The sequence below is a fragment of the Aristolochia californica genome, unplaced genomic scaffold (assembly GCF_029961685.1).
Source record: "Aristolochia californica isolate CCGP_79_NKW_82.1479 unplaced genomic scaffold, dmAriCali1.0.hap1 SCAF_11, whole genome shotgun sequence".
In the NCBI taxonomy this organism is placed as follows: Eukaryota; Viridiplantae; Streptophyta; class Magnoliopsida; order Piperales; family Aristolochiaceae; genus Aristolochia; species Aristolochia californica.
Window position 1 is genome coordinate 29,829,699 of NW_027181782.1, and position 20,608 is coordinate 29,850,306.

Genomic DNA, 20,608 nt, shown 5'->3' on the forward strand with positions numbered 1-20,608 from the left:
AGACACCCAGATGTACCCTAAAAAACAAGAATGTTGATCCAATACACAAAAAAATCATTTAGTGCGAAACATGCAAAACGGTTCTCTGAACTGTCCGATCATGATAGGACGATTGAGATAGTCGTTGATCGGATACCTAAGATAACCGTTGATCATGATCGGACAACTGAGATAGTCATTGATCATGATTGGACTACTGAGATAGTGTTAAACAACTATCTCCGTCGTCCGATCATGATTAGAAGGTTGTCATTGATAGGACGATTGAGATAACTATTGATCATGATCAGACGTTGACATAGCCGTTGATTAAATGGCTGAGATAACCGTTGATCATGATCAAATGTTTGAGATAATTGGTGATTAAATGATTGAGATAACCGTTTATTATGGCCAAACTGCTGACATAATAGTTGACCAAATAGCTGAGATAACCGTTCATCATGATCAAACGGCTGAGATAATGTTTCATATATTTCGTACTAAATTACTTTTCATATAGGTTCAGCCGTCCGGAACCTCCCGATGAGATTTTCACTTTTCCTTTCAACAAAGAAACGAGATGATAAATGCCCATTTCACCACTGCACGTAAGAGAAAAGTCATGAATAACGTGGTTGGCAAACCTAAGAAATACTTTTGACCAATCTTCAACTGTTGGAGGCGGAAAGGAAAAGACGCGGAGGAAAGATCAGAGCCAAAAAAAACAAAAACAAAAAAAAAGCTAAAAGAAAATGTTTCTGGTTTCTATCGTATGAGGAAGGTGGCAGTCTTGTAGAGGCCGAACAGGGAAAAAGAAATATTAAGCGGAGGCTTCCAATGGTGATTCGACGTGAAACGACCGTCGTGGAACGTTGAACGGAGATTTTTCAGTTTAAAGCTGAGACTTTGTTAATACGAGACAAGTGCCAATTTAGTTCATTTGGTCTAGATTTTGACCCGGTCTTCTTGGTTAATTGAATTGTTCTTGCACGATAAGGGAATTGATCACTCCCTCCCTACATTTTTGCACTACTTCTACCTTTTGATCCCCAATGAAACATATCTATGACCAAACACCCTTCCTTGTTCTTCATAAATTCTCCACTCCCTACACTTTTCAAGTGTTTGTGCTACTATTGGGTATGAGAATTAATTTTTTTGTTCGACTCATCTTGCATGCATTACGAAAATGATAAAGATGACGAAAAAATTAAGTTACCATTTGTTTAAGTAGGAAATCATGACAAAAAAAAGAAAAAACATTTAAAGGGTTCCTCATCGGTTACTCCCGTCTTACGTCTACCTTATCGAGTGTAGGCACAAACACTAGAATGCAAGAATGCAAGATAATTAGTCAAAGGAAAAAAAAATCATTCAAAATACAAAAAGTTTAACTTGAGAAATGATTAAATGTTTCTAGTTTATTTGTAAGTTGAGTAAGTAGAAAGATTTCATCATTTTTTTGCCACAAATTGAAGTGATTCAAGACCCCAATAAAATCATGAGAGGTGTTGCAGCTTTGTGGGTAAATACATTAGGACTTGTGGGGGTAGTGAAGATCGAGACAATTAGGGCCATGATTTCAGAGTGGTTCCATCCACTATTGTAGGCAGTAGTTTTTCGCACTTAATAAATCGGTCTGTTGGGTTATATTGGCTAACTGCTGTTATAGTATCAGAGCCGGATACACCACGTCCTGCATTGTTCGGTCCACTCTTGTGTATTTTGTCTTCGTTTCTTAATGTAACTCACCAACAACATTTACCTAGTAATTGAGTGAGACGCCCGCTGCCCATATATTATACGGCCTGCAATCTGAGGAATTTCTTTCTTATACGCTTCTCACTTGAGCAGCTTCTCAGTATTTGCTCAGATCGGAAGAAAGAGATTAAATAACACAGCTCGTATCTCAGGCGGATTGAAGACGCTCCCTGTCTCACTCCGTGACACCCTTGATAAATCTTCTCTCCTGTAGTTTCAGATTGTAGATTCAAATCCATCAACTCCAAACCCTTTTTTAACTGTTGTTTTCATAAATTGTTATCTGCTCATCCGCTGCAATAATCTCCCAAATCGAAAGCGCATCGCCTGTCACGCCGAGGTCGTTCCCTTCCTTCCCTTCAAGCTTGCGGAATCATCAATCCTGCGCGAAAACAGAGGCAGCATCGAAGAACTAAAGAGGAGGGTGATTCCTCTTTTTAACCCTTCTTTCCTTCTCCCTTCTCCCCATGGGAAAAACTAAGAAAAGGCGAAGATGTTGAGAAACCCCAGAGCCATGTTGCTCAAATATTTTGCCGATGTCGACTGGCGCCATCGCTTCCTCATCCTCGTTCCCCTCTCGCTCCTTCTCTACGTTTCTCTCTCCTACGCCACCGGCAGTCCTTTCTCGCTCGGTACGGCTTTCATCACCGGCGGTCAATTGAGTCCTGATACGGCTCATTCCCGCCCGCCCCACGCGCCGACGCCGGAAACGATGGAGATCGCGGCCAGGAGGAAGCAGAAGGCCGAGCTGCGCCGGTCGAGGATCGCTGTCTGTCTTGTGGGCGGGGCAAGGCGATTCGAGCTGACGGGGCCGTCGCTGATCCAAAACGTCCTCAGGGAGTACCCCAATTCGGATCTCTTTCTGCACAGTCCGCTTGACAAAGGCGCTTACAAATTCTCACTGCTTAAGGTTGCACCGAGGATCGCTGCTGTAAAGATCTTCACGCCGAAGCCGCTCCCGGAGACGGAGGCGGAGAATCGGGTGTTGACCGGTAGCGGCTCGCCCAATGGGATTCAGGTGAGCTTCCGTTCCCGTTAACGGACATTTCCTTCGCTTTTCTGTCTCTCGGTTTTGTCGTTTTAAAATTGTGAACTCCGTAGTTTTGATTTGAGAACATACCAATAAAAGTCCCAGTTCATGGGAACGAATCAAACTCAGTGTTGAGATGGCTGATTTTTTTTTTTGTCCTGGGAACTACTTCTATTTGAATCCGATTCTTTGTTCTCTTCCCTCGATTTTCAGATAAATTTTCAACCATTTCAGTTGGAGGTAGAAAACAATTTATGAGTTCAATCACAAAATTCATACGACCTCTATCCAAAATCCAAAGACCGAATTATGCGATTGGGTGTGCGTCGTATCTTGTTTATCGCGCTGACAGAGCCAGAGTCGTGTCACTTTCGATCTTGCTAGGTGGATCCCTCCTCTGAGTATGTGGGTTTGGTCCTGAAACCTTCTCAGTTTATACTAGTTAAGAGCAAAATTAGAATAAAATCTCCAAAGAGTTCGACAAGTGGAAAGAGTAGCGATTTTATATTTTTGAGTTTCTTTCTCGCACTTTCTGAAAGTTTGGGACTTTAAAGCAGTTTTTTGCGCTTTCGTCTTTTTCACGACTCTGCGATGCGGGCAGTTATTTATCTTTCTTGAATTGTGAGCGATAAATTAATGAAAGCGGAGACCTTTTGAGCTTCAGGCAAAGAATAAAAATATGGGTTTCCTGATTTGTTCTTTTCAATTTTTTAATTTTTAAGCATCTTCTGCAGAATAAAAAAAGTTATAGTGCCTTCTTGGTTGGTTCATCAATCCAAATTCTGGCCGGTTTCAGGGTCTGTTGCAGTACTTCAGTCTGGTGCAAGACTGCCTGAGCCTCATAAACGCTTACCAGGAGCGGCACAACTTCACCTACGACTGGATTGTCCGGACCCGGGTGGATGGATACTGGTCACGCCCTCTCACCCCAGACCACTTCATCCACTCTAAATACGTTGTGCCCTCCGGCTCCCGGTACAACGGCCTCAACGACCGCCTCGGCATTGGGGACGTCAAGTCGTCCCGCGCCGCCCTCTCCCGCCTTGACATGATTCCCCTCCTCGATGCCGCTGGCTACAGATTGCTCAACTCAGAGACCGCATTCAAGGCCCAGCTCACCGTCGCCAGCGTGCCATACCAAATGAACCGTCTTCCCTTCTGTATCGTCTCGGACCGGACATACTCCTTTCCGCCGGGGCCGTATGGGGTGCCTGTGGCGTCGATGAGCAGCCCTGGTCCGCTGAGTGGAGCGAAATGCAGGCCCTGTAAACCGGTCTGTGCTGGACCATGCGTGGCGGACGTGATGGGGGTGCTGAATAAGGGTTGGAGTTGGACTGACTGGGAGAAAGGGAGCTTGCAGCTGTGCGATGCCAGCGGATCATGGGATGTCGGTTGGGAGAAGGAGTTCGATCGGGTAGCCGGCCGGAAACGGGCGGCCGTCAGGAAGCGGGTGTGGAAGATGGGGATTGATGAGTGTGCGAGAGACTTTGAGGTGATGAGGAATAGAACGGTGATATGGGAAGCACCTGAACCGGCGGAAATCTGCAAGCTTGGGTTGGATTCCTAAGCTGGTGGCTGAGCTGAGCAGTGCTTGTGTTTTTCCTTTTATCTTTTTGTTGTTTGTAAAGAAGAAAAGCGGTGTAAAAAGGGCGTTTTTAGAGCGAGATTTTTCTAACACACGGTTAAAGGGATCAGATAAGCAGTTTTAGGTGTTTTTTTTCTTCTTCTAATTACACAGCAGTAGTAGTTTGCTGCGAATTGCTTGGAAATAAATTGGGTTACTGAAGCTTTTTTAAATTCTTCTTCAATAAATTACAGATACTCTTGAGAACTTTAACATGGAGATAGGGGCTTCAGAGGCAGCACTGTGCCAATCCTTTCTCCGATATTCTGGATCTTTCAGGCTTTAACATGGACAGCAAATTTGTTTGAAAATGGACAAAGAAAAGAATAGTTGGAAGGCATTCATGATGTTCTCCACAGCTACTGTAAATTCAAATGAACCTTTGTAAAACTATACAGCAATGCCAACCTGTGCACAAAACGATAGATAGACACATCAGAAGTAGATGTCGGTTTGCTTTGATTGAGCTTTCAGGTCTTTCAATTTCTTCAATATGTTAGTGAAATAGTCTTGCAAATACTTCTCCAAGGTTACGATATCTTTTGCTTCCACCCCGAGTTGGTCATATGTTTCAGTCATGGGGACTGAGAAGACCGTGTTACTTGAGAGAACCTGGACATGTCAGAGACATTAACAAAGTCTTAGGACTCTTAACTAAGGACTGAAAAGGGAAAGCGGGTTAGTGGCAATAAATAGAGATTAGAATTCAGCCACTGAGTGTAAAGCTAGATGTCAAGAAAGGAAAGATTATCACCTCTGAGAATGCCAATCTATCAGCAACATCGTTTGTCCATTGAAAAAATCTAGTCAACTGGCGTGTGAATCTCAAGACTGAAACAGGAACAGTAGTTACATTTGCATCCTGTCCTGCTAGCCTTTCACACAAAGTTATCACCTGTAACAAAGAAAGACTTCTTCAAATGTTTACTTTCTTTGCAACCCTTGGTGCAAGTATACTACTTTCTACAGCCAGCAATTGACACTTCCGTACGGAATCTGCCACATTCAAATTTTTCCAAGTGGAACTTCCCAGCTATTCTGACAAGCAAAGCCACTTGAATATGTAGCACTAGGAGGCTGTTTCTTTAAACCAGTTGATTGGTGACTAGAAATTGTTCAGCTCTTAGGGACAGAAGCTCCTTGATGGTAAAACTCCTGTTCATTGACCGGAAAATTATAATATGCTATGACAAAGAAAGATTCTTTTCACCTCCTGGGTTGTCCATGCACGAGGTCCAGCAAATGTCGTAAGTTTGTTATTAATCTTCTCATTTCTTAGAGCTATGAAGGTTAACCGAGCAATATCCTGGAAAAAGAGAATGCTTTAGATGGCAAGCTAAATTTTGTAATTCACAACCACTGGTAAAAATAAAGTTAAGTCGACCATGAAGAAGCAATAAGGATTCAACTGAAAATGAGATAAGAACCTGGGTGTCCATGTAAGCTATTCGTGTAGGTGCATCTGTTCCCCAAACTGATTTTTCTTCTAATATGGGCACAGCATATTGCCCAATAAGCCCCTGCAAGATTTGACCTTTTATGTTATAAAGCAAGAAGACAGAAAATTAAAATGTTTGCGTAGTAAGAAACAGTTAGGAATGTGTATGTAGAAGGAAAACATCTCAACTGCTAACACATGTAGGTTTGAAATAATCCATGATACAGATGGCAATGGAAACATTTCTTTCACCCACAAGAGAACTACATAAAAAACGGGTGAGACAAAATTTTAGTTATATATCTTTGTAGACACTTAAGATCCACCAATTGACATCCACCGGGGTGGAGGTCCATGGTTGGAAATTGGAATATTCATTAAGAACACAATATTGGCATTTTGGCTTCACGGTCAAATGTTGAAATTTCCAAGTGCATATTATGATCTTCAATTTAGTAATCATCATGACAAATGAACTGCTAATCTACCAATTTTACCATGCAAAAATAACAGAAATTCCGCAGAGTTTTATATGGTTGTTTGAATACCTGCATGAACCCGCACAATCGGATCACTATATAGGTGAGACCTGAATCTTGAAGGAACTTCTCTGTGCAGTGCTTAATTTCCATTAATGGAACTTCTGGATGCTTATCACAGTTGTGGATGGAATAGAAGACATATTTTTGGATTCCCATGGCTTTTGCACATTGTATTAGAGCAACTTTTCCTTCCCAATCTACCTAAATAGGAAAAGAAAATCAGCAACTGAATCAGACAAAAAACGACCAAGTTCAATAATTATATGCTCTCTTGTAATAAGTATATATAAAGTTAATACTACCAGTTCAATATATCAGGCAAAATTAACAGTTTCGAATCTGAAGTCCAAACCCCCAAAAAACCACCATAAGCTTCACACTTCATACCGTCCTGATGGGTTCTTCTGGCCGTCCTGTGGCACAATCTATCACTGTGTGGATGCCAACCAAAGTAGCAGGAATTGTTTCTGGCTTGCTCAAATCAGCCTGCTCAAATTAACTTATTAGAATCTGTTAAATAGAAACACTTTCGTCTTTTCAAGTCTAAAAAGAAGTACATGCCGACCTATATAAGAGCTTCAGAAAAATAAAAGAAATCCTTGTTATGTGGGATAACAAGACCCACAGTTCAATGATGGAGAGCCAGAGGCAATTTGCCTTGACAAGGAATTCTAATAACTAAAAGTGACCGTAGAGTATCTGAAAAATTGGAGCCTACATTGACAACAGTTGCACCCCAGTCCCGGAGGAAGTCTGCAGGGGCAGGTCGAGGCCTCACCAAACACCTTACATCATAGCCTTCGTCTAATGCTTTTCTCACAACCTGGCGGCCCAAAGTTCCAGTGGCTCCTACCACCAAAATACTTGTAGGCCTAACTGGAGTCCCTGGACCCAAGTTAGTTGCTACAACCGTCCCAGTAGTACATCTAATTGCTGATGGCATGCAATGATTCCCTGAAGATACAAGGGTGAAGGGCAAAAGTCAGATTACTTTGTGGAAAAGATTCCCAGAACTCGAGATCCTCCCTAAAAGAGTAAATCCACCAACTGACCATATCTTATATCTTATCCTCTAGACCTCTGCTTCTTTCAACAACTTTAACAAGTTGAAAATTAAGAAAATTGACATGAAAAACCAAAAAATCACCTAGGTAAATAGAAATTAAAAATGTTTTAAACAAGATCAACAAGAAGTTCGCCAGAGTTTCTGATCTATCAATAAAATTTCCTTTAATTACAAGACATCATAAGGTGAGCATGTAAAAAATCACAAACAACACCAGTAAAACACTTTGAACTTTCATCAACAGTTTACACAACAGCCGAAAAGCAAGAAACTGGTTCCAGCTAGATCATTCTCTTCTATCAAGTTACATAGACAATTTACAGTTAAAAACACAAATTAAAAGAAGCAGAGAAGAGTAGCATCTAACGGCGAACGATGGAATTATGCTTGCCTTGAAAATTTGCACGGGCGAAAAGAAGAGCATGGCTGGAGGAGAGGAGACTATCCTGAGTACTGGAAAAGGTTCGTGCCCAAGAGAGGGAACTCTCACATTGACGGCTGAGATGACGAGATGGGGTAGCCAGTGGAGGAGGGAAGGTGGTGCACCTCGACGCCATCGTCGACTGCTTTTTCCTTCTTCTCCGAGCTCTGGAAAAATTTCCTGTTTCTTTTCCTTCACAGAAAAGAGAGAAAGAGAGGGTGAGGGGATGTCGATCTCAGTGTTGCCACGTCCTTCAAAATGGATCACGCAATATGTCCATCTCAGCATCCGGCAATTGTGCTTCGTGGGCCCCGCTGAATTCATCGTCTGTAATTGGGACTAAGTAGAAAATTACCAAATTAAAACCCCTGATTTGCCAATTAAACAACAGAGATGCCCTTATGTTAATTCTACATTTTGTGCCGAGAAAATGCTTCTGTCAGCGACTCCGGAGACGTTTTCTGTAGTTCGGTTCTCACTTCTCCCTCTTTTGAGTCCGGATGCGGGATCGTAACCCAATTGGCAAAACTTTCTTTACTCTCCACTTGAAGCCCAGCGCTCGATACTTCGCTGATTCAGATACTCGTAACTTTTCGTTCCGCAGATTCTTCTCCATTCAAGTTCTGTTGCTTCTGTACTTTCTGGTGAGCACTGATCTCTGCTTTTTGGAGATTTTGTAGGCGATTAGTTATGGTGGCACAGGGCTATTCCTTGTTCAGTTTAGATGTTGCAATAGTTCTATTTACTCCTTTCAATCTTGAAGCACAATCTAGTAACTGAAACCCCACTTTTTAAGAACAGTGGCACTATAATGGTTGGCTTCCCTGGAAATCCTGTAGCGACCATGTTAGTGAACGGGCACGAAATGTACCACAGTACAGTCACCTTTGTAGTTTGTTGGGAAGTGGCCAGTTATGCTTTCTTAAAAGTTGGAGCCAGAAAGTATGCTAAATAGAAGTAAAATGTGTTTCTGTTTTTAGTAAGTAGTAGTAATTGAAAAGCTAGGGACAAACGTCTATCTTCTTTCTGATCACAAGGGAGGCCGCATAAAACTGCAAATAAAAAGCCCCTATGCATCTTGACAAAAATGAATATTATCCTCCTTTACTTGGCTTAGTTGAAATGCTGTAAACTGAGGCAAAAACATCTGAACAAATGTTTCTTGTTGACTTTTCATTAGTGAATGCTTCTGAATGAAAGACAAAGATCTCATATTGGAACTTGGAAACATTAGTAATGACAATTCTATACTTCCAACCTTGAGGCGCTCACAAGCATCTGATATCAACTCTGTCAAGTTGGAAGCAGTGCTAGAAGTTGAATTATTCACTGGTTTTATCAGAATTTCGGACTTCAGCTTTTTGCGAATTTTTGCAGTCTAATCTCTCATAATCTTTTGTTGGATTGACATAGAATGAGAGACATGTTCTTCATTAATACTTTTAGTTTGTGTAATTTTAATCTCTCACTGAGGTCAAACTTTGTTGGCCTTTTTTGGGTTTTTTTAATGGATCTTTCATGATCCTTTTTGGTTTGATATATCTGTAACTAGGGAATGCATCTTCATATTTTGTCTTGGTCTTATGCAAAATTTTTTAGTAATTTTCTTTCTAAAAACGTAGTAGTATTTTATAAAAAAATATATTTTTATCTATTCAAGTGGAGTAAAAAGTAACTGGTGCTGGATCAGATAACTACTATTTAGCTTGAAGTGCATTTATTAGATCGGAAAGTTAGTTTGTTCTACGACTGTTCAACATTGTTCTGACGATGGTAAATGAGGAGTGTGCTGAAAAAAAAGTGACAGAGCATGATGTTTTTAAACAATGTGAGAATAAATTTTACTAAAGAAGAGCTCCTGTCGGGATAAGAATAACAGACTAATTACATCAGGAAAAAAAAGGACATAAAAGGAAAAGGGCACGTTGTAGGTCAGACATAGATTAAGTATCGTACAGTGTATGTTCTACTCATAACATGCTCTTTTTATTTTTATTTTCTGTCCTTATATTGAGTAAGTATCATAGAAATTTGTTGAAGATTATCTCCTACTTTATTTACATGATGTTTTACTGTTGATTTCTGATGTCTTCTGTTGTATTTTGGTATGGCCAGCATCTTCTTTTGCTCATTTTCTTTTTATAATTCTTTGATCCTCTTTAATAATTCTTACTTTTTTTTTAAAAAGTAAGCATCATGGAATAAACTTACACAATTTATATATTTATATCTTTTTATGCTGTTTCGTGAAGGTCCTTGCAGAAGAGGCAAAAGGTGTTTCTTCAGCACTGAGGATTAATTAGAGATCTTGCAAGCTGGGCTACTTCTCAACTCATCCTTTGGTTCCTTGAATATCGGCAATTAAAACTATTTTTTTTGTTCCATATCTCAGTTATCCTATGCTCAGAAGATCCACATTACTAAGGATTATCTCACAGTGTGGATCAGAAAAGCAAGTGAAGCTCTGGGATGGTTTTACTCACCAAGTTAATGGTGCATTTTTTTGCTTATTTAATAGTTTGTGCAGAATGCCAGAGTCACCTGAACTACCAAGTTGGATTCTATTCCCTCAAACTGAACAGTCTTCAGTAGCAAACTCGAATGATGATTTTGTGCTTCCTTATTTGGTTAGAAGTGTTTCAAATGGGGCACATGGACAGGAAACTTGTTATGCAGATGCATGCAGTGAGGTTATTGATGATGGTACAAATAAAATCAGCGAGATTCTAAAGGCTTCTTGGTTCAAATCTCCAGAGATGGTTGTTCATGCATTAGATGGATCCGATCTAGATATTTCAAAGAGTTTGGTTGCTAAGATATTGAAGAGATTCAGTAATGATTGGATTCCAGCATTTGGTTTCTTTAGTTGGGCCAGCAAACAAGTAGGCTACTATCATTCATCAGATTCTTATGACTCAATAATTGACATTCTAGGAAAAGCAAAACAATTTGATCTCATGTGGTGCTTGGTTGATGAAATGGTTCAGGACAAGGGCTTTGTTTCACTAATCACTGTAAGTAAGATCATGAGAAGGTTTGCAAGAGCTGATCGATGGAAGGATGCTGTAGATACATTTCATAGAATTGAAGATTTTGGTCTGAGACAAGACACTGCTGTCATGAATATTCTATTAGACACTTTGTGTAAGGAGCGAAGCACTGAGCATGCACAAGATGTGTTTCTTGAGCTTAGAGGTAAGATTAATCCTGATGCTAATTCTTTTAATATCTTGATACATGGGTGGTGCAGAGCAAGGAAGCTAGTTGATGCCCATTTCACCATGGAAGAAATGAGAAAGTATGGTTTTCATCCTTCTGTGATCTCCTACACTAGTTTGATTGAAGCGTACTGTAGTGATAAGAATTTCCGCAGAGTGAAACTTCTCCTCAGTGAGATGCAGGCCAATGGTAGCCCACCTAATGTTGTCACTTATACCATTGTAATGCATGCTTTGGGAAAGGCAAAACAAACCCACGAAGCTCTGGAGATTTTTGAAACAATGAAAAAGAATGGTTGTGTCCCTGATACTTCATTCTTCAATTCTTTAATTTATATCTTAGGTAAGGCTGGACGACTTTGTGATGCTGATGATGTGTTTAAGGAGATGTGCACAAATGGCATTGCTCCCAATCTGACAACATATAACACACTGATCACTTCTGCATGTGACCACTCACAAGAAGATAACGCTCTTGGTTTACTGAAGCAAATGGAAGAGAGCTCCTGTAAGCCTGATCTCAAAACTTATGCTCCCTTACTTAAAATGTGTTGCAAAAAGAAAAGGATGAAGACCCTTCAGTTTCTGTTGAATGATATGTTCAGAAAGGACATTAGTATTGATCTTGGAACATACACTTTGTTGGTGCAAGGGTTGTGTAGTAATGGACTACCTGAGCACTCGTACTTATTTTTTGAGGAAATGGTATTGAAAGGGTTTCTTCCTAGAAAGCACACTTACGATATGTTAGTGAAGGAACTTGCGCGGAAGAACCTTGAGAAAGCAAAGTGCAAAATTCAGGAATTGATGGTGCAAGCTGAAACTAAAAATCCCTTACGAGCATTCATCAAGCCTCAAGCAATTTAGGTTGTTTAAACTATTTCATTTAGTCTTTTCCTCTGATTCTTCCAATCAGGAATGTTCTCTTATACCTAACCAAGGAGCTCAGTTGGCCTGCCAATATCTAAGGGGGTACTGGAGCTTGTGTTATGGGTGTTTTCTTTGAGTGTCAGGGAAGCGTCTTGTTTCCTTTTATGGTCAAAATTCTCCACTATTATAAACTGCTTTTGTTTGGGAATAAAAAATATGAAAAAAATCTTGTCATTACTCCTTATAAATAAATAAAATTTCACCTTTTTAACAAAGGTAGGCATTAATTTTTATTTTATTTTTATATTTTTGAAGAAGGCATGAAGTAGTCATTAGTAATCAACTAACTCTATCTTTGATTTTGTCTGATATCTCGATTTTCTTCCTTTCTACAAAATTTTGAACTCACTTACAAACTTGTCATACTACGACCTATAATAGTGCTCTTGAAACTTGAGAATTCATTTGCATTTGAGATACCCTCTTTTCTTTAGTCCATTGCTATTAGTGCAAGAATTGGGACCTGGTCATTTCAATGAGTGTTCTAGTTTAATTGCATGAAAGAGCCTGTCATCATCCCCACGGAAAAAGAGGATTATTGTCTGTAAATCAATGTTCTAGTACAGTTTTTAGTTGATGCTGTCACTTGATTATCTTATGAGACAGTTTTTTCCTTTTTTCTTAAAGGTGAGTCAGTAATTTTAATGTGTACTGCAATTGTATCTATATATATATATATATATCTGTTTGTTATTGTGTTGCATGTTTATGAAGAAAAAGTTCATATATCAGTTTGGCTAAGGTGGGAAGCCTTATTCTTAGCAAACGGGGTAAGACTATGACACTTACGACAAGGGTGACTGATGCTTGCTTCTGTAGAAATAGTAATGCAACTATCAAGTTTTCTGTTCTGTAATTCTTTGTTACTTTGAAGCTATGTGACAGAAAATAATACAATTTTCCTTGCAACGGAAATAAAAAAAACTAAAGAGGCTCTGGTCTCTTTAGTAAAATGGTGGGCGGAGTAGTAGAAGTGTTAGACCTTTTGCAGATGGATGTATTATTTTGTACTTCAAGGTTATTGTATTTTCATATTTGTCCCGCATCCTGGCCCGTCGTCTCAAGGTTGTTCTTCCTACCATCATCTACCGGGGTCAGAGCGCCTTTATCAGAGGTTGTGACATTCTTGACTCTGCTATGGCCATGCATGAGATTGTGGATGATTTTGTCAAGTTGGGTCAGCCACGGTTTGTTCTCAAGTTGGACCTCGAGAAAGCTTTCGACTGGGTTGGTTGGTCCCTCTTAGACAACATTATGCAATGTATGGGGTTTGGTGACAAATGGAGGTTTTGGATCCGCAGTTGTATCTCTTCGGCCTTGTACTCCTTGCTTCTCACTGGCATGGTCTGTGGCTTCTTCTAGGGTACTCGAGGCATCCATTAGGGAGACCCCCTCTCCCCGCTTCTCTTCAACATCATTGCTGAATACTTATCATCTATGTTCTACTCTACTCACAACCTTGGTTGGCTAGAGGCCGTATCTAATCAGAGTTGTTTTCTTGAAAAACTCTGTAAATACATAAAATACTAGCTCTATGGTGCTTTCTAAGTTGACACGATTCACACTTGAAAGATAGATCAAACAATAGAGAAGGAAAGAAGTGATGTCGCTTAGCTAGAGATGGATGTCCCAAATGCAGGTGCCATAAATATGGTGAAGTGTTGGTTGATAATGCTTCAATTTTTAGAAAAGACACACATCCAGAAGAATAGAGCGCATTGTTAAGCACCTAACCAATACTACCCAAAAGACCGACCTGATAGGTAGCGGAAAGCCAAGTACTTAACCCTAGGATCATAACAATACTCCCCATTATGAGCCGACGTCCTCGGCGGCCCACTCTAGCGACACTGGCCCGACCCACTTTTTGGGTCTACCAGTAATTTTAATCCGGCCTCTAGGTCCCCCCTCTAGGTCGCCCCTTCTAGGTCGCTCCCTCTGGGATTCGAACCCGCAACGTCGTGCCTGATACCAAATGTTAAGCACCTAGCCAATACTACCCAAAAGACCAGCCCGATAGGTAACAGAAAGCCAAGTACTTAACCCCAGGATCATAACACGCACCTTTCTCATGCCTAGAATTGATTGTCTTCTTCGTCTACAAATCCTAAAAAGTACAAGATGTAGGATAAAAAGTACCAAAACAATTTAAAGACTTAGTAATATTACTTATTGATAAAATATTAATGGAAATTTTGGGAACAAACAAGACACAGGACAATGACATATGTGAAGTAGTTTGTACACCACCCTAACCTAAACTTGTAATAAGCTAAGGTGACGGTTTGATATGTTTGTGAAGTATAGATAAGAGTAAAGTGGGCATACCTGACATACATGTGGACGCTCTGGAATCAGTGACCCATGAGGGATTAGAGGAACATGTAATTTAGTCATACTTGAGTTTGTCATGGTGGCACTACCAATAGAAGAAGGTCCGATGGCCTATGTTGTGGGGGATGATGATGTGGCATCAATTGGCTCTACCATTGAAGTAACTGTTAAATTTCTCCTTGAGTCTCATTAGTGGACACTTTCTCACTTTCAACAAAACTAGAGTTGACACATATTGGTTTTCTGAATTTATCCCAATACTTGTTTGAAGTCTTTTCGGGTTGTATTGGCTAGGTATCTGACTAAGAACTCTAAAGTTAAGCGAGCCTGAGCGAGAGTAATCTTAGGATGGGTGACCTCCTGGGAAGTTGCTAGGCGTTTGACAATTATTTCTTCCACATTGGACACACCTCTTGTCATTTCTATCACAGTGTCCACGACTACAACTTGAATTGTCTCAACCATGATCTTGTCCACCCTCTCCATGTTTTGTTTGGGTGTTAGATCTAGTGGGGTAGAGTTGAGATTGAGAGCTGAAGCTTCACTTGTTTTAGTTTGCTTCTCATCTTTATTTACTATAGCACTTTTAGTTCAAATAACAAGGTAAAATGCTTTCTCAAGAGTGGTCGCTTCATCATCTGACAACATTTGAGGCCGGAATGCGTCATGTTTTGGTCAAAGTTTTTCTAAGAAATGTGCCGCTTGAATCTGATTCTTTGCTTTACAAAGTTGATAAACATTTGTTGAGAAAGGATCAAATGCACTAATCTCCTGCGAGACACACGCTTTGTAGTAAAATAGTTAGTAATGGAATGGTTACCGTTGCATGATGAAATACATAGAATACAAATCATTGACTTTAAATAAATCGATCTCTTGTGATAAAATAGATTCCAAAGTAACATACATTTTCTTAGACATCTTGCAACTCATCACCTGGTCACTAAGTCTTGCTTCCGTACTATTAATGAACCAAATCATTGCCCAACTATCTTTTGCCTCACAATCCTCTGTCATATAACTAGGATGATTCTCTTTACGATGCTTAGTCTTTCTCTTTGCTTTCAAAACATGATGTCTACTTTAGACCAATTGAAGTAGTTCTTTCCATTTATTTCACTAACATAATTTAATAGAATGAGTGTCTTTACTCTCAGAATTTTCAGAGGGATTGATTGGAGTAATAATTTTCTCAGTTTTTGCCATTTCTACCATAATTAGGTACAATAACAGCCAATAAACAATCACAATAAAAGACAATCTAGAAGTACACTTAATTGCAACACACAACTTGTGTAGATGTAGGTAGGCCACACACATAGAAATGGATCTTTGGTTATGTCATCCTAGATATCAAATACACAATTTCAATGGCAATAAGAATCACTTTGAGACCCCAAAGCAATTCAATCCCTCCAAATTATTACCCTGCGCAAGCATTACATAGATTTGAACAGGTACATGCAGGTCCAAATCTGCTCCAGATCTAGGATGAGATCGGGAAAAACACTTTAGGAATACAATAACACATAAAAACTGCTTAAAAGGCAGTACAAACCATCAACCAAGTGGTTATGACACAAGAAAGAAGTAAATATCTGACTTTTATGAATTTAGAAAAGCAGATCTGTGGAAATCCTCCCAATGGAATTGAGGGCATGGATGTATAGAACACTCCAAGTTCGAACTTTATTGCTTTGATACCATGTAAAATATAAAAAATATGGAGAAAAGGAAGAGGGAAGAAAAGAAAAAAGAGAAGAAAATAACTTGAGAAGGCTGTGTTGAATACAACCGTTGGGTTTGGAGAACAACCCTGAACCTTCTTATAACTCAAGATTAGGGTTACAAAATAACATATATGCCCCTCTACATATAAACCCCTTATTAACTCCTCAAATACAACTTAGAGTAAAACAAAAATTGAAATATAGAACTCTAACATGAAGATCAACTTACTACTATCTTACAAGGAACATACAACCAATGGAATGACCAACATACCCCTGGACGTATATTCTAACAGCTTATTTCTTAGAGAAGGCTAACACAATTGCCGCAGAGATCATGTCTTCCACTCCTATACCTATATCTCAGCTGAAGGAGCCACCTACATCTAACAAAAAGCTTCCAACAGCATGTAGCTCTCCTTTTCTTTCGAATATGGTGTGAATATTATTAAAGGAAGAGAGAATTAAAAATTAGGGATACTCTCCTGATACAGCTAGGGATTGAAGGGATGTTTCCGTTTTGGCTTGCTCATCAGCAAAGAAATTTGCTGAACGGGGAATATGGTTCCAAGTACAATATAAGCTGGAAGAAATAGTACAGATGTCATGAGTTGCCCAATGCCTCCAAGGAGGCTCCTTGGTGTTTGCACACCAATCAATTATGACTTTGGAGTCGCCTTCAACAGTCAACGGCTTGGAGAAGTAGTTGTGGAAAATGATGAGACCATGTAGAAGAAGACCAGTGAGTTCAGTGGTGGTGGAGTTGGAAATTCCCAATGATTCAGCATATGTTGTAAGTAGAGTACCCTTAGAATTGTGGATGACACCACCAAAACTAGCAGGACCTGGGCTACCAGCAGCGCTGCCATCAAATTTTAAATTGAGGGAGCTAGCAGGAGGAGGATCCCATCATGTTTGGTTGTCTGGATGGGAGGAACATTTGAGCCACAAGATGCCAATTGTAGCACAAAGTCGTGTCCTGAAGATGCTGGATTCCTTTCTAGTAAATTACCAAGAGGGGACATGGCTAACAATCATCTCAGAAATCTGACACTTCTGAATTTGCATTGGAAGCATCAATTGTTTCTCTCATTCCAAAGATACCAAGGAATGAACCTAAGGTAGCTAGAGAGGTGGATCATGCCCATCTGAGGAAGCTTGGCACCCAAAAGTGACAGGAGGGTGGATGGAATGTAAGAGAAACCGGACCTTTCAAGCATAGGGGCAGTGGATGAGGAGGTGGCTAATCGTATTGCTTTTGGTGTTGCAAAGTGGTAAGTGGGGTCAGGTTCCAGGTTTCCTCGATGCTACAAGTTATCCGTGGTGAGGATTTTATTTAGGCTGGCAGTCTAGAAGAAAAATTTAACCTGAGGCAGGGCAGCAAGACGCCAGGCCAGTGCTGCAGTACTTTGATTAGCATTGATGTTCCAGCCAGGAAGATAGGTGTAAGCTGAGGAAACGACGAACTTGCCACTAGAGTCTGCCATCAAAATCAACTTGTCCGGGATGTGAGTACAGATCTTAACCCATGCCAAGTCATTAATGAGGTTAGAGACAGTATAAGTCTCGTCATCAGTTAATCCACACCTGAATTGCAAGTCCCAGTCACCTTTGTCATGGCAAGCTGTAGCAACGGTGGAAGAGGTGCAAGTGGTTATATTCATGAGAGCTTGGTATGAGATGTTGAAGGGCCTGTCTCCCAACCACCAATTGAACCAGAATTTGGTTAGCATCCCATTCTCAACAAAGCATTTTGTTGCAAAGGAAAATTTTAGGAGGAGGAAGAGTGACCTCCAAATAGGGGAGAGGTAGCTAATCCACCAGCCATCATCCCAATCGAGTATGGTAGCAACCATTGGTCTCTGGATCTAGTTGGGCAGCATGTTAAATTTCCAAATCCACTTTAATAGGGGTGCCGAATTCAATTCTGTTGTAAGCCGGATGCCAAGACCACTGAGTGAGATGGATTTACAGACTTCTGCCCAATGGACAAGGTGATACTTATATTCGCCTCTCAGTTCCCTCCACATGAATCTCTTCTTCATGGTTTCTATTCGGTGGCACATAGAAGCAGGGCAAGGGAAGAGGGAAAGGAAGTGGTTCGGGATGCCAGCCAGGTAGGATTTTAATGAGTACCAGCATACCAGCCTTTGATAGGAATTTTCCCCTGCAAGTAGCAAGGTGCCGCTCAAGTTTCTCAATTACAGGGCTCTAGGAGTTCTTCCGCGGCATGTTGTCCAACGGGGTAGCCCTAGATGTGAGTTGGGTGGGTTATCAATGGAGCAGCCCAAGCAGCTGGTCATTTGATTGAGGTTGCCCCTGCTGATATTATGCCCCAGGGTTGTCCTTTTTGGCCAGCTATCTTCTGTCCCGAAGTCAACTCAAAGAGGCCCAATAGAGCTTTTATCTTCTTGATTTGGTTAAAGGTGCCAACCCTAATGTAGAGTGCATCATTGGTGAATCGAAGAAGTGGGATGTCGAGGCTTTCTCGGTTGGAGATGGGAGTGAGTCACCCACTGTTCTTTGTTGAGTAGATTATGGCAGACAAGTATTCAGCAATAAGGTTGAAGAGGAAAGGGGAGAGAGGGTCCCTTGTCGGATGACCCAGGAGCCATGGAAGTAGCTGCAAGATGTCCTGTTGAAGAGAATGAAGTTTGAAGCAGAGGAGATGTAGTTTCGAATCCAAAATCTCCATCAGTTGCCAATGCCCATGCCCATGAGTAGGTTGTCAACCTGCTTCCAATTGACTTGATCTAATGCCTCAAAGTCAAGTTTGAGGGCAATTTGAGGGAGTCCAGAATGCTTAAAGTGGTCTGCCATTGTTAAGTCTAGTATATTTCTTTCTTTCACGAAGGTGCTTTGCCCATGATCTATGATTGTAGGTAGCACGGACTTGAATCTATGAGCGAGGACTCGGGCAATGATCTTGTATGGATCGGAAACGAGACTAATCAGATGGAAGTCATGGGGGTGTTCCATGTTGGTCTTTTTAGGAACAAGGACAATGAAGGATGCCCCTATGGCTCGGTAAGTGATGCCATCCTGATGGAAGTTGTGCACCATTGCAGTGAGGCCTTCTTATATGATTGGCCAGCAATTTCTATAGAATTCACCATTGTATCTGTCAGGTCCGGGGCATGGTTCTGTGGCATATCAGGGGAAGCTGCTTCAATTTCTTGGGAGGAGAAAGGCTGTTCCAGCAGGTTAGTTGTGTGGTTGCTAATTTTAGCAAGCTGAATATGCTGGAGAAAGGGGCTGTTGATACATTCTTCCATATATAAGTCTGTGAAGAAGCTAACGATTGCATCAATAATGAAAAGCATGTAGCTCTCCTTAATTTGCAATATTCAATACTAGTAGATATTTCCCATGAGGTGGCCATCAACTTGGAACTTGTTTTCAACGTTCGGCAGTTGTTGGATACCTACTCATTTAACCAGTATCTTGCTACTATGGAAGCGACAGTCTTCCTTGGTCTACATGGTTGATGATGTCCCAGCCACATCATGTCTACCCAAAGTTCAAGTTCTACATTCTCAACGACCTTGGAGCTACACTAATGGAAGAAAGACATAGGATTTCAAGCAACCAAGGTTGATATGACAAAACCAATCATATCTGAACCTTGAAGTTGAGGTTCCTCAAGGATGGCTGGAATTTTAGACACCATCCTTGGGGTATTTCCAGTGATTCTTATGCTTATGTAGAGGTAGTTAGGAAATTAGGTATAAGTGGGAATATGGCAAATTATTGTAGTTCATGAGGGTAGTTTAGTCATTAAGTAGCACTAGGGTTAATCTTAGGGATGTAATACAACTATTTAATTAGAGCTAGAGCTTGAGTTTGGGCAGCCAAGAAACCCTAAACTCATGTTTGTTTATCTCTGTGTATTTTCTCAGGAGTACCTGAAACTTCTCTTGCCAAACACACTTTTCTCTTTTTGTCGTGAAACCTGCACTCAAGTCTCATTAAGACCTTTCTCTAGCTGACATAGATGATCCCAGAGAGATGCTTATCAGTAGAACCCAAGAGTACTCAACTAGTTTATTCCAGTTTGTATCAATTGCAAGCCTAATCATTAGATACTCCCAGGATGTTGTACTGAGAGCTCAACATGGTATGATAAAATTATCATAGAAAAAGACACAAATGCTTTTAGTCGTTTACATGCTCTAACTTTAGCTGGATCCACTTCTAGATTTCTAGACTTACTCTTGGTGCTAATAACTTTGCTATCATGTTGCAGGAGGCTTGCTGCATGGCAGAAGTGAAAAGTCTTGGAAGCCATCTTGCCTGTTGTCTTTGCCCCTCATTCCACACTCTGTTTTGATGTTGAAGGGCATTTGTGCAACAGAATGGATATTACTTATTCTTCCTGGCGGACTGTGAGCATGTACAATTGAAGAGCAGATTGATGATATTGCCGATCAGACGTACAAAGGACTAGGAAGCAGCACTATGAGAAGTTTATTCATGGCGATTTGATGATATAATGTCATGAAAGAGTGTAACCAAGGAGCAGGTGAGACACT

At 40.6% G+C, this 20,608-nt stretch overlaps 3 protein-coding genes across 5 annotated transcripts; 2 read left to right on the plus strand and 1 right to left on the minus strand.

The window, feature by feature from the left end:
* Positions 1 to 1,918: 1,918 nt before the first annotated feature.
* On the plus strand, positions 1,919 to 4,570 carry LOC137944725 (uncharacterized). Its single transcript, XM_068790454.1, has 2 exons — positions 1,919 to 2,761; positions 3,570 to 4,570. Exons 1-2 carry the CDS (start codon positions 2,237 to 2,239, stop codon positions 4,338 to 4,340), a joined length of 1,296 nt encoding a protein of 431 aa, XP_068646555.1. The 5' UTR covers positions 1,919 to 2,236; the 3' UTR covers positions 4,341 to 4,570.
* A 7-nt stretch (positions 4,571 to 4,577) lies between these two features.
* Positions 4,578 to 8,071, minus strand: LOC137944726 (protein HIGH CHLOROPHYLL FLUORESCENCE PHENOTYPE 244, chloroplastic). Its single transcript, XM_068790455.1, has 8 exons — positions 7,835 to 8,071; positions 7,096 to 7,331; positions 6,765 to 6,863; positions 6,384 to 6,578; positions 5,825 to 5,917; positions 5,608 to 5,703; positions 5,152 to 5,292; positions 4,578 to 5,009 (listed from the first exon to the last, which is right to left on the minus strand). The coding sequence occupies exons 1-8, from the start codon at positions 7,998 to 8,000 to the stop codon at positions 4,833 to 4,835; spliced, it is 1,203 nt and encodes a 400-aa protein (XP_068646556.1). The 5' UTR covers positions 8,001 to 8,071; the 3' UTR covers positions 4,578 to 4,832.
* Positions 8,072 to 8,303: 232 nt separating this feature from the next.
* Positions 8,304 to 20,405, plus strand: LOC137944724 (pentatricopeptide repeat-containing protein At3g22670, mitochondrial-like). 3 transcript variants are annotated; one of them, XM_068790451.1, is made up of 5 exons: positions 8,304 to 8,508; positions 10,117 to 10,746; positions 10,852 to 11,059; positions 11,426 to 11,949; positions 20,323 to 20,404. In XM_068790451.1, the coding sequence occupies exons 2-4, from the start codon at positions 10,264 to 10,266 to the stop codon at positions 11,947 to 11,949; spliced, it is 1,215 nt and encodes a 404-aa protein (XP_068646552.1). In that variant the 5' UTR covers positions 8,304 to 8,508; positions 10,117 to 10,263; the 3' UTR covers positions 20,323 to 20,404. The 3 variants fall into 3 exon arrangements, with proteins under 3 accessions (XP_068646552.1, XP_068646553.1, XP_068646551.1); XM_068790452.1 differs by having other exon boundaries at positions 10,117 to 11,059; positions 11,426 to 11,590; positions 20,323 to 20,405; XM_068790450.1 differs by having other exon boundaries at positions 10,117 to 11,059.
* The last annotated feature ends 203 nt before the right edge of the window (positions 20,406 to 20,608 follow it).